Source organism: Coturnix japonica, chromosome 4, assembly GCF_054131305.1.
Source record: "Coturnix japonica strain WE chromosome 4, WE-NBRP24, whole genome shotgun sequence".
Lineage (NCBI taxonomy): Eukaryota > Metazoa > Chordata > Aves > Galliformes > Phasianidae > Coturnix > Coturnix japonica.
In genome coordinates, this window is record NC_140666.1 from 49,437,945 (window position 1) to 49,450,342 (window position 12,398).

General features: G+C 41.0%; 1 protein-coding gene across 16 annotated transcripts in view; it reads right to left on the reverse strand.

The window, feature by feature from the left end:
• The window catches only part of PTPN13 (protein tyrosine phosphatase non-receptor type 13), a 95,487-nt gene that overhangs the window by 73,011 nt on the left and 10,078 nt on the right, over positions 1–12,398 (reverse strand). For all 16 annotated transcript variants that reach the window (XM_085546709.1, XM_085546710.1, XM_015861658.2 and 13 more), the window contains one exon: positions 3,285–3,404. In XM_085546709.1, coding sequence (XP_085402835.1) covers positions 3,285–3,399 — 115 coding nt within the window. In that variant the 5' untranslated portion in view covers positions 3,400–3,404. Of the gene's footprint in view, positions 1–3,284; positions 3,405–12,398 lie in introns of those variants that run through there.

Sequence of the window (12,398 nt, forward strand, 5' to 3'; positions counted from 1 at the left end):
TTAATGAGCTCAACAACTCTTAGAATTGTAAATACAAATAAGCATAAAAAGATGCACATTTATTGATCAATCACTGGATTAGATATGGTGTAACTTGTGATTAACAAAGGAAGACATAGAATTTCATTACGTACTTGTATTTGGTACTTTGATGGATAAGTAGACAGGCTCACTAAGAAACACAACTCTTACAAGTCAAGTCATCACATCTTTAACAGAAACTTGTCTCAGATATTCTTTCCTAATTTCCTGAAACCAATTTTATGTAACAAATGAACAAATGAAGGATGCTTTCTCAGTTGGTACAATAGCAGGAATTCTCAACTTCAGTCAGAGAACACTACCAAAATTTGACCAGCATTGTACAAATACATAAATGATCTCTTAGGCTGGTCACTCCTCTGTGTACGTGCGGCTGCTGGGCTGATGTGGGGAAGCTGCAAATACGTGACAATGTAAGTAGTGACAATTTCCAATGGCATTTAATCCTAATTTCAAACTGGTTAGGCCATAGTCCTGAATTCTGTCATGTTTTTTTTCTTTTTTTTTTTTTTTGAGGGGGGGAGCTGATGTGTTGTTGTTTTTTTTTTTTCCAGTTGCTTTTTAAACTGAGGAAACCTGATACAGAACGTCCTCACCAAGCTTAGATTTTGTTACAGAATAAGATGTTCAGGGGATCCAGAGCAATACAAAGAGCAAGAGAAGAGCATCACATCTCTGAGACTGACTAGAGCCAAACGTGGTGAATGTACTTCAGCCAGGAGTGGCTGTAGACGTCTGAACAACTCTGGAAACATGACCTCTGTCACTGAGGAAACTCTGTCAAGCTGTACGTTCTGACTAAAAATTAATTGTGACAAAGAGGACTTCTCTAGGATCCCCTGTACACTACAGCTCCTCCATAAAGGGCAAATGAAATAGACAGACAACAAAGGTCATGGGAACCTCTGCGTTCTTTATTCCATCAGCTTTGCAACACATCCTTACAAGCCAGCACAGAAACTGATATTCAAGATGACCAAAAAGATGTCTAGATTTTTTTCCTTAGAGAAGCCAAATCTTCATTAAAGACTGGTTATCTGCATCTTGCTGGGAGGAATTAAACTGCCCTTGTCAACCACTGTTACATTGTAAAGCCCTTTCATTTGGGTGTCTTTTAAAGTGCACTTTACCACAGGGCTATATTCCAGGCTAATTAATAGCATGCGACTGAAAACAGTTTGCTGAACTAGCAGAACAGCTCAGTAAAACACCTTCATATCCAAAAAGAGACAGATTCTTCTGGCACTGATTTTATCTAAAGTTGCGTTTTGGTATTCACTGATAGGAAGTGAGACCAGAAACGGCTGCCATCTCAGCCAGTCCTGACTGGCAGACGTTGCCCTACCTTAAAAGTATACAGCAGAAGACCTGGGGCAGCTTTGCTTTCTGTGCTCTCATCTTTCTACATTGTTCCTCCAAAGGAGGGCTGCTCTGTGTTCTCACTCTCAACTTGCTGGCACTCTTCACTGTAATTATAACTCTTTCCTTCACTGCTAAGAAAGGGCGAGCTCCTGCTACCAGTGAAGACTTCATTCTTGTAAAATGCTCACTCCAGTCTACAATTTTTAAGCAGTTTCACTGTTATGTACTTAGGGTACAGTCTTCTTTCAGGTGCTGAAGTGTCCAGCTCTGTTACCATTCAAGATATCTCTTAAGTGAAGTTTTATGTAGTCCTTCACGCTCAATGTCTTAAATAAATAAATCTTTCTCCAATTCTCTTTTAGAGATATCAGAGATAGGAAAGAAGATGCCAGCTTTCCCTCCTTGCAATACAAGGAGCAGAGAGAGTTGGTCAAGTAGCAACAACAAAGTGAACATTCCTAATAGGGAATATTTCTCATGCCATGTGGACTGTTGCTAGCACAGGGCTGAAATTCAATTTGTATACAATACCTAAAATTACCCATAATTTACATTAAAAAAATAAATAAATAAATTCAGAAAAGCTGATAAAATTTCCTGATAAAAAAATTAAGACAATCTTGCTCAAAAATCTAATACTTCATGAAAGTTTCTGCCCACATCTGCCTTCTTTTGATTCTTGTGAACCACGTCTAGAGGTAGCACCATATATGAGACAGATCTGGTGGTTGAGGAGACACCCTGTTTGTCTAAAGCATATCTTAAAAACAAAACACATACAGAAAAAAAACCAACCACCCCCAAAAAACTGCCATATTTAATCTTGCTGGAGCCAGAAACAAAATCCATGCAAAAAATACAATGGAATTTTCCCTCAATAATGAAAATATGCCCCTTGCATAGTAATAAGGCAAAATGATGACAATAACAAGCATTTTCAAAGTGAAAGCTTCTGATTTTTCCTGAATAAATCTGTATAAGCACACATACGCATGCCTAGATACAGGCAGATGATATAACCCACAAATGTTCTCAAATGCTGGATATACCATGGAAACACAGCCTCTAACCAATTAAGGCCCAGATTAAAGGTAACACCAATGTCCAAAGCTTGACTTCAGTTTTTATTGTTATTAAAAAAATGAACATGAGGGGAGGAACAACAGGAGAAGAGAATAGGCTGAAGGGTTTATAAGCAGATTATAAAAAAGAAGGAAAATATGACAGAGAAGGAAGGCACCAGACTTAGATCTAATGCTAGGACAGACAATTAGTAGCAGCACTGCAGATAAGATCCTCTGCTTACAGTCTACTTCGGAGTGGGTGGGAAGAAATTTACTGACACCACTTGAAAATATTTGAAAATAGAACAGGCAATCAGGTACCTCTCAGTAGCTAGAAATGTATCAATAAATGCACTCTAGGCCATGATTACCAGCCCTTTGATCAAGTTTTTGCAGTAGCTTGCTTTTGCCTCACCTGGGACAGAATCACTTTAGAGCAGCCTGAGCATGACCACACTATACATGATTTTGTGACCCCTTCAATATCAAATTGCTCCAATGACATCAGCCACGTTTAACACTTTGTCTGTTTCCATCTCCTTTCTAAATGCCTACAATAACGCAGAGTACGTATTAGCTTTCTACCAAAGTGATGTTGTCATCATGCAAAACCCAATGTGTTTTATGTCCCAACAGAACATGATGGAATGGCTGGAAACAATTGCTGAGCTGAGGCACGGCTCACTGGAGCAGCAGTCTACTGAGAAGTAGGTTACTATAAGTACTTAGAGCTGATGAAGAATACAGGAGTAATAACAGGAAAACATAAGCAAGATGTTTATAGCTCTGCATGTATCCCTCCTTGAAAACGCTTACCTTTTCTGAAGAGCTCTTGAAGGCTCTCTGCGCTCTGATTCAAAATAGCCCATATCTCTTCTTCTTGCAGCGGCCCTCCCCGAACCTCCAGAGCTTCAGCGAGTGACACATGCATGTTATCTGCAAAATGAGACACAGCTGCGTTAAGAATACACAGTAGTTACTTTCTGCAAGTCCTCTGATATTAACAGAACTCAACAGACATAAATAATATTAAATATTTACCTTGAGGATAAAATAAAACAACACAAAATTGACCACCTGCTTCTATGAAGATGAAAAACCATCTTAAAACTGCAGTGCTGGGCTGCTTTGACAGACAAGAAAGGTAACAGAACTTCCTCACAACAGTTCTGTCTCACCGGTACTCATAGAGAATAAGGAAACTATCCCGTCATTTCTCTCTCTACCTTGAAGTTTGGGCTGACCCATTTATGGTCTTTCGTAACCCTGGAAGTGGTCAGAAGAAAATTACATCTGAAACTGCACTTTCACAGACTCTAAGAGGAAACATTTCATCTCCTAAAGAATGGTGAAGCATTGGCACAGGCTCCCAGGGAGCAAGGTAAGAGTTGACGCTGGGGAAGCACACACATGCACCTGACTTTCAGTTTACTCTCTGAGACAGAATGTACTCCTTGACCATACACAAGTGCAACTTCTGCCGGAAAGGTGTTACATCATGGTTTTATTTGCTTCGGGACAAGAGAGTTAACTCAAGTGTAAACCATTTGTCACAACAAGCCCTGTGTGCAGTTTCTCACCCTCCATGTCATTCCACCCTAAGCCATATGGGCAGCACAGCTTCAAGACAGAAAGCAGCCGAGGCCAAAGGCCTCTCCCCTACCTCACACACCTCCTTTCCAAAGCTCCTGAGCAGCAGTGCCAATTCATTCCTCTTGGGCATATGGCTCAGGCATCCCTGGCAGTGCAATGAGAAAAGCATACTTGGTGACCTCCCCTCTCTCAACTGCACTATGCAGCCCACAGCAAGGGTCCAGCACCTACAAAGCACCACACAGCCTCACACCGAATAGGACAGACAAACTCTCATCAGTTGAGTATACAGTCTCCTATTCCTACTGCTTTAGTCTTCAAATCAACTTGATTTATAATTATTTATGTGTGCAGCTGAGATGCTCAGAATTGTTATGAGTTTTAAATTGGAAATAGCGCCTGAGAATTAGAAATGTCATGGCCCGCTCTTTCAAGATTTTACTGAACATTTGCCACCCAAAATATTAAGGAAGTATTGCTGTAATTGTGTTTGATGAAGGCTGTACTATTAGTCATTTTGTCAATGAGATCCTAAAAACGCAAGACTGAAAGTCAAAAGGCTGAACTGCTCCAACAACTTTGCCAACTACTTTGTGCGCTGGTTTTTAACAACACACGTTCTTTGTCGTTTACCCTGCCTTCCAGATCAGCATTTTTACCCACATTCCACATTCAGAACCAAAACCCCAGGTCACAAGCTGTGTTTTAACAACATGGGCTCACTGAGATGCCTGCAGCTACTTCATTCTTACTGCGTATCTCATCAGAGCACACTGCCAAGAAATGCAGAGAACAGCTGCTCCGGTTGCATGCTGTCATTTGTTACGTTCGCTAGAAGTAGGGAAATAAAAATACAGAATATAAAAACACTGTTGGAGCATCTAGATCACCACAGAAAACATGCTGGGATTCATTTTTCTCCTTTGACAAAATGAGAAACAGAGAAGAGAGGCAGCAGAAAGGCAGCAGAAAGTCCCAAATCTGCTGCATAGTTAACAAGAAAAAAAGACACTAAACCAAAAGAAACCCGTTCTCCATGTCAAACTTTATCTGTCTGCAACAGGAACATTACTGCCCACTGCTCTATCGGTATATCTGGCCAAAAATGGCAATTTCTGATGAGTGCTCTTCTCTTAGCAGTCAGAAAGATCCCCTTATCAACTTCTGCTCTGAAGATTCCAGTTTTTGAAAGCAGAAACACTGTAACATGTATTTCTGCCCATAAATAAATAAATAAATAGGCTCTTAAAATTTAAATCTCTAAAGACACACTAAGCTGCCCAAAAACAAACCACAAACTGTCTTGCTGAGCACTCAATGAATGCAAAGTGCTTTCCAGAAGCCACCCAATGCTCACAAAGCCCAGTGAAACCAAACTGAGGCTGTACCAGGATATTTTGCAAGCCTGGCCTCTCCCATTTCAGAGCCCAAGCATCTGGAGTCACTGCCATGCCCTGTAATCTCAGAGTGCTGGCACCATGCTATTTATTTATGCTGACCCACATCTCACACCCCTAAAGAAGACTGAAAATGCATCTACCAGTTTATCCCCAGTAACACCGCTGCTGAAACTGTGCTTAAGTGGGAACCCTGGAGCCAACTCAAAAACCTTGGGCTCCAGTACCTTTTGAAACCTTATATTCAAATCCACACAGGTTTGTGTGTACGTCAAGTGTGGCTCCCTGTAGCTGCAGGTCCAATTTGCATAGACTCTCCACAAAATAAGGCACTGTTTGCAAATATTCAAGTCAGGTATGCAATCAGGGTAAATACATAAGCTAATCAAATCTGCTGTGTTTATGGATAATTGTTTAGAATCCAACACTCGAGATACTTACTGCACACTATTACCATGTATTGCCTTAGAGAATAAAGAAACAAACCCTGTGCTATGCTTGCCATTTTCAAGTCTACAGCTACAAATAGGTGATAAATGGAGGAAAGCCCCACAACCTACAGTTCATCTTTTTCCCCCTTCAGTTTATTCTCTCCTTTTGTTGTTGTGAAGTCTCTAAATAACCACTGGAAATGATGTGAACAGAAGCTGTTAAACCAAAGGTGCTTCTTGGTTCTTCTCATTCCATCAGTCCCCCTTTCATTTGGAGGCATTGGCATTAACACAGTAGAATGCCTTTCCCCCTCAATTTGTGGAAATTTCTTCCATTCCTGCCTTCCTTTCATCTCTGTTTTGCTCCTGCAGGCAGACAGGATGCAATCCCAGCAACACAGTGCTATACACCTGGGCCAAACCTCACATTTTATCAAGAAAGTCCGTTTACAGTTGCATCTCTTCTTCAAACTGACGCTTTCTCCTTGACCTGACATCCCCTATGTAAAAAAGCAGTAATTAACTCCAACTTGCAATAACACCCAAGAAAGCCAAGGTATGCTGAACGTTCCCAGAAGCATAGGAGGCTTCTATCCCTTCTGTTCTGGCCATACAGCGATGCCTTCACATACTGCCACATGAGACATCAGCATTTCCCTGCAAAGCCTTCAATCACCCTTGGATTCCAGTGTCTGGAAGACAGAGGAATGTGACTTTATAATCCCAGCTTGCACCCCAGAGCAAGCAGTATGCGTTTGGCTGGAGAAGCATTAGCTTGCTTCCCTGGAAGGTGGAAAGAAATCAGCTTCCAGCACTGGACAGAAGACTCAATGGAAGACATGCAGAGTTGTAGATGACAGTACACTCCCTCCCTTGCCGTTCTGCCTCTCTATCACCAGAACCAGATCAACTTGTTTATCTGAGGCTCCAGGGAAGGCAAACTAGTAAATCCAGTCCAAAACGTATATAATAATCATCATGAAAGTCGTGTTTTCCTAGGCAACTGGAGACTGTTCTTTTATACATCAGGGCAGCTGATGTTTCACATCTGATATTAAAATCATATTCAGAAGAGCATACAATTATCACTACAAAGTTAGCATAATCCACGTAAATTGGGGCATGGCTCAAATATCCCTCTCTTGTTTTAATTGTCAATGTGGGATCCCTTGGCAACTCCCTGAATTTGCTGCTAGTCAGCTCTACTTGAGAGAGGCACAGTTCCTACTGCGCTCCTCAGACGTGCAACTTTCATTTTAATTGCTAAGTAGCAGCAGGACACCTGCGACTAACATAAACTTCATGAAGGGAAAAGCAGAAATTTCAGGGCTGTAAAAACAGCTTGGGTTCTTAAAAGCTTAAGCTTTAACTCTCCTGTGGTAGTAAAGCAATATCAATCATGCTACATTAGATCAATTCTCCAGTACTGCTGGGTTCAGATGCTTTTAGATATGAACCTTTCCATTCTCAATAACTGAACAATCCATCGCTTTCTAGCTATCCCTTCTCAGTTCTGCAGCCCTTCGCAGGACAGTAATAATAAATGTAAATGAAGACAGCACAACTGGATCAGCAGGAACCGAGGCACAGCATGCCAAGAGTATGAGTCCTCACATTTCCTGGATGCAGTGCTACAAAAAGAAAGTTCACTTCAGGAAACTTTACAGCTTGGTGTTTTTTCTTCTTTTTTTTTGTTTTGTTTTTTACTCAAAACAATGCTGACTTTCAGGTAAATATAAGAACATTGTGACATTAATGAGGTAAAATGTTGGGACAAAAAAATACTAAAACCCACCAACTTTAGTAAGAAAGATAAATGTTAACACTGCAGTAGCATCTGTAAATCACTACTGTATTTAACAGTCTTACCAAGTATGAAGGCTTGCTCCGTCATAGGTTATTCAAAACTAAACTATATTCCAACATACTTCAGTCCTTCCACAAATTGCTTTCCAATCAGCAAAGTAGAAATTCATTCCCCTATCAACAACATCACCAACTTCTCAGAAATGTGAACTTCTCTATATGACTGCTGAAGCCCTATGACACAGGCAATCACCAGAGAATCCCAGGATCTGCAGCAGAAAAAGAACTGTGTCACCTTTCCAGTTACCATTTCATGTTCTATTTCTCGGAAAAAAACTGCTGGGCCACACGACATAAGGAACAGAGCATTACAAGGTCAGCAGCTCGATGACACCATGGATGTCTTATCTGTGAACTCACCTGTCTGGGAATAAAGCTATTACTCACACAAGATATGATTAATTCCCATTGTGAAATTCTGCATTTCTACCCTGAAAAACAGACAAGCCAGAACATAAGCCTACGTTTCAGCTGTCAAGAACTGTATACACAAGAACAACGGCATTTTTACGACCAATGCATAAAGCTTGGAGATCTTTGTTCTACTTCAACTGAATTAATTCAAGGTCAGTAGTAGGTATCAAGTCTGCTGTCTAGAGCACTATATTTTCTTTGCTCCCCTGTAAAACAGGAAAAAAAGACATTCACAGAGAAGCAAAAATTTGTATGCAAAATTCTTAGATATTACTACGAATGAAGCTACGGTACTACAGAGCACTAGATCACCACTTTTTAGATGTTCAAAATACAATTCAGAAGGTGAATAATCTACGTTTCTCCCAGCAGGTGTTAAAATCTGTACAAAGTTTTTATGTTTCTCCTGCAGAACAGGAGAAAACCCCTGAAGGGCAAATGGAGCTGTAAAGCAACAGGAACACCAATCTACTTTTTAGAAGTCAACATCGATCACTTGAAAGCTTAATTAGAGGTCTCTAAAACCTATTAAGGGTTTTGGCTAAGGCAGCTTTAAAGCAAGGTTCTGTAAGCATTTGGAAAAGTAGATCTGATAGCTGCAGATGGGCTGCAGCAGAGCTCCGTCTGTCCAGAAAGTAGCTCTTCATTCCACATGCACGGTGGTACTACAAGTCCAGCACTGACACATTGTACAGGGCAGCACCAGTGCTGGAGAGGCACCACACTGACACCCGCACAAAGACCTGCTCTATAGAGGAAGGTCTTCCCTCCACCCCTGACCTGCTTTCCACACAAACTGTTCAATTTAACTGCTACTTCTTGAAAGCACTTTGCAACTGCTAAAGTGATAAAAAAGATGTTTCTCCTTTGTGAAGTAAAGCACAGCGGAGGAGCAGACTCTTGAAAATTAGTGAGTATTGTACTTGAGCAAGGGTACATCTCATCTTTATACCCAGTACCTGAGAGTCTGCTAAAGGCACACAGAATCACTGAATGGCTTGGATTGAAAAGGACTGAAATGATCATTGAGTTTCAACCCCCCTGCTATGTTCAGGGTCACCAACCACCAGACCAGGCTGCCCAGAGCCAAATCCAGCCTGGCCTTGAATGCCTCCAGGGATGGGACATCCACAGCCTCCTTGGGCAACCTGTTCCAGTGCATCACCACCCTCTGGGTGAAAAACTTCCTTCTAACATCTAACCTAAACCTCCCATGTCTTAGTTTAAAGCCATCCCCCCTTCTCCTATCACTATCCACCCTCTGAAGTGAGCTAGCAAACGGGTCCGCGCATCACCTGTCTTAAACATGGTTCAGTGAAACCAAATTGGAAAAAAATATATAAATAAATTGGTTAACATAAAAGATGCTTGTGTCCTGATTCAGATGCATGAAGTGCAAACATTAAGATTCCTTCTTCCACTTAGCAGCTGTTTGGCAAAAGCAGAGATCATGGCAACTATAATCATTAATTTGCTCTTTTAGACTGGATCCCTTCTTTTGGCATTTTCTTCCATAATCATGCAGACGCAGAAATTGACTGAGACAAGATATACATTCTATCTGCATGTACTCCATAGCCAGCGAGCAATTTGCAGGGCACATCAGAAAAATCTGAACAAGAGCAAACAACACACAGCATTACTTTCATGTTATCAAATGGACCCATTACCCACAATGAGGCAGCCAGACTTCATAGGAAGGCACCATTCCCCACTGGCTCATTACAGGATTTCCCAAAAGGCTGAAGCATCCACTTGCACTGCTGTTTTCATACTCCAGCACTGCTCAAACTCTCAAGTCACCTTGGATCTCTGTTAAATCTATACTCAGCAGGGTTTCTAAGCACCACCACCTTCCAAGCACTGCGTAGATACTGCCTTTTCCACTCAGACTTTCTGTACCCAAGGATCCTCAGTTGATCTGCTTTCTGCAGCTCAAGAGATCCATCATGATTTACCTACTGCTTGCCCATCTGCCAGATGGCACTCAGCTCTACGGATGCAGAGCTGGCTGAGCAGCAAGAACAGTGCATTCAATGCGAACACATCACCATCAGAACGTCAAGAACTACCTGTCAGCTGAAAAACTTGGACAGAAAACATGAAGTTCATTTAAAAAGCAGACATTCATGAACAAAGATCTCTTTAGGAAAGCCAAAAGCTTCCAGAATAGCTTACAGTGTCTTATTTAAATCCTGCAATTAGGGAATTTTTAGCTCTAGATTAATTAGTAGACAAATCGACTTGAAAACTTGGAATGCCTATGGTTAGGAAATCGTGATCTTGCTCTAAAACATTAGTTGACACAGCACAAGGGCTCTGTCCCAAAATAACATATGTTAACAGGAACGTGGTCAGATAATGCAAGTCCCTCAGCCTCTCGCTGTTTATTGCCATTTCAGAAAAACATATATAATTACACGTTATATGATTCAATATGCTGTTTACAACTTAACAATTATTAAATTGCCTATACTGCCCCTTGAACACAGTTCACACACACACCCCGTTTCTGATTCATCCCCAATTAAGACACGCTGTGTTTATTGAGTCCTACAGCCACGATATTCTTCACACTTAAACAGCCCTCGATGGTGACATGACTTAGGACTTAGCAGTCCTTTTCCTTTTAGATGGGACAAGACATTAATCCCTTTCCTAAGAGATTGTTCCACCTGTTAGTGCTGCCCAAGCTTATGGTTTCTGAGAAAAAAAAAAATTAAACAGGCTTCAGAGCATAGAAGAAACCTTGCCACAAAGAATATAAGCATTTGTATTATTTGACAGCAACATGAAGAGCTGCAGAGTGATGTGCAGAACTCTTACATCTTCCACACACACACGACAGATGACCTAAAGCCCCAGCCAGTGAGATAGCTTAGCGTCACACATCTCAGTTAGCTCTGTGCACTGGAATGCAACAGCACTCCATCCAACTGCAGTATTTTGGTACTTGGAGAGATGACAGGACAGAACAAGCTACAGAAGATAGCATTGCCAGAAAACAGGAAAAACAAGATAGCAGCACCTCCTCCCTTCCCTTACACAATGACAAGCCCTCTGTTGAAAAAAAAATAAATAAATAAAATAACAACAAAACAACAAACCAGAGTTCAGGGAAGTTCTGCTTTGTATGGATGCTCAACTCATTCCTGTTAATAGAGTTAGAGGACAAAGAGCCATATTACACCCTTGGCTGCATAACAAGGACAGGCCAGCAGAACCTTTTCCTCTGCAGGCCTAGATGCCATGAGAGGAAAGCAAGTCCTGGCATCACCTTTCTTCTCTTTTGACAGTGTTCTATGAGCAGTAACAGACAGCAAGTCAGACTGAGGACATATGCACACAGTGCCCAGGAACAAACTGCATTCTCTGAACTGAGACGGAGCCTAGCAGAAGGTTGTATAAACCTCTAATCACCCTGCTCAGCTGAGGCACTAAGAGAAATAAGAATGGAAAGATAACAGAAGAGCATTTGGATTTATTGGCAAAGCTAGACCACAAAGAGCCACACCAGTTAAGGAATGTATCAGATTTTGCTGTTCTCAAAATCATTTTGGTAATTCTATATTCAGCAGATTAAGTGTTACTCTTTTATTTCACAGAGACCCAAAGAAAGACTAGAGAATACAAAAGAAGGAGAAACACCACAACTAGGCTAAAAAAATGTGACCGCTCTAAAATCTAAGAGCTTGACTCTTATAAAACACAGTCTTCGTACCATGTTTCATCCCTTGAAAGCATGTGGCACTCAAACATCCCCTGGCCCCAAATATTAGGCTCAATATTAAGTTTCCAGCCATCCCAAATACAATCATACACAAAAAATAAAATAATAATAAAAAAGAAGAGAGGGAACTGTAAATCCATAGCAGTAGAAAAGATTAAGAAATTTCATTATGAAAACATACAGAACTCAAACACACCAAGTAAACAGTTTTCAACTCCAAGTATCTCCCTCACATACCCAAGTTGAATACTGCACTCTGCCATCAACTTTGGAGGGGGAAACAAAACAAACCATCAAGCCGCTGTTATTAGAACTGTGTTACTCACTGCAAGTCCAGGTCTTAATGGGAACAAAAGGAGAAATACAATAGTAAGGAACACAATTTTTCCACATTTGACATAATAGTTGTATGCACCTGAAGTCATTGATTAGGTTAATTTCTTCTCTTCTGGAGGACTTTGATTTCTGCCTTTGGTAGGTAAGGGTTTGATCAACTTGT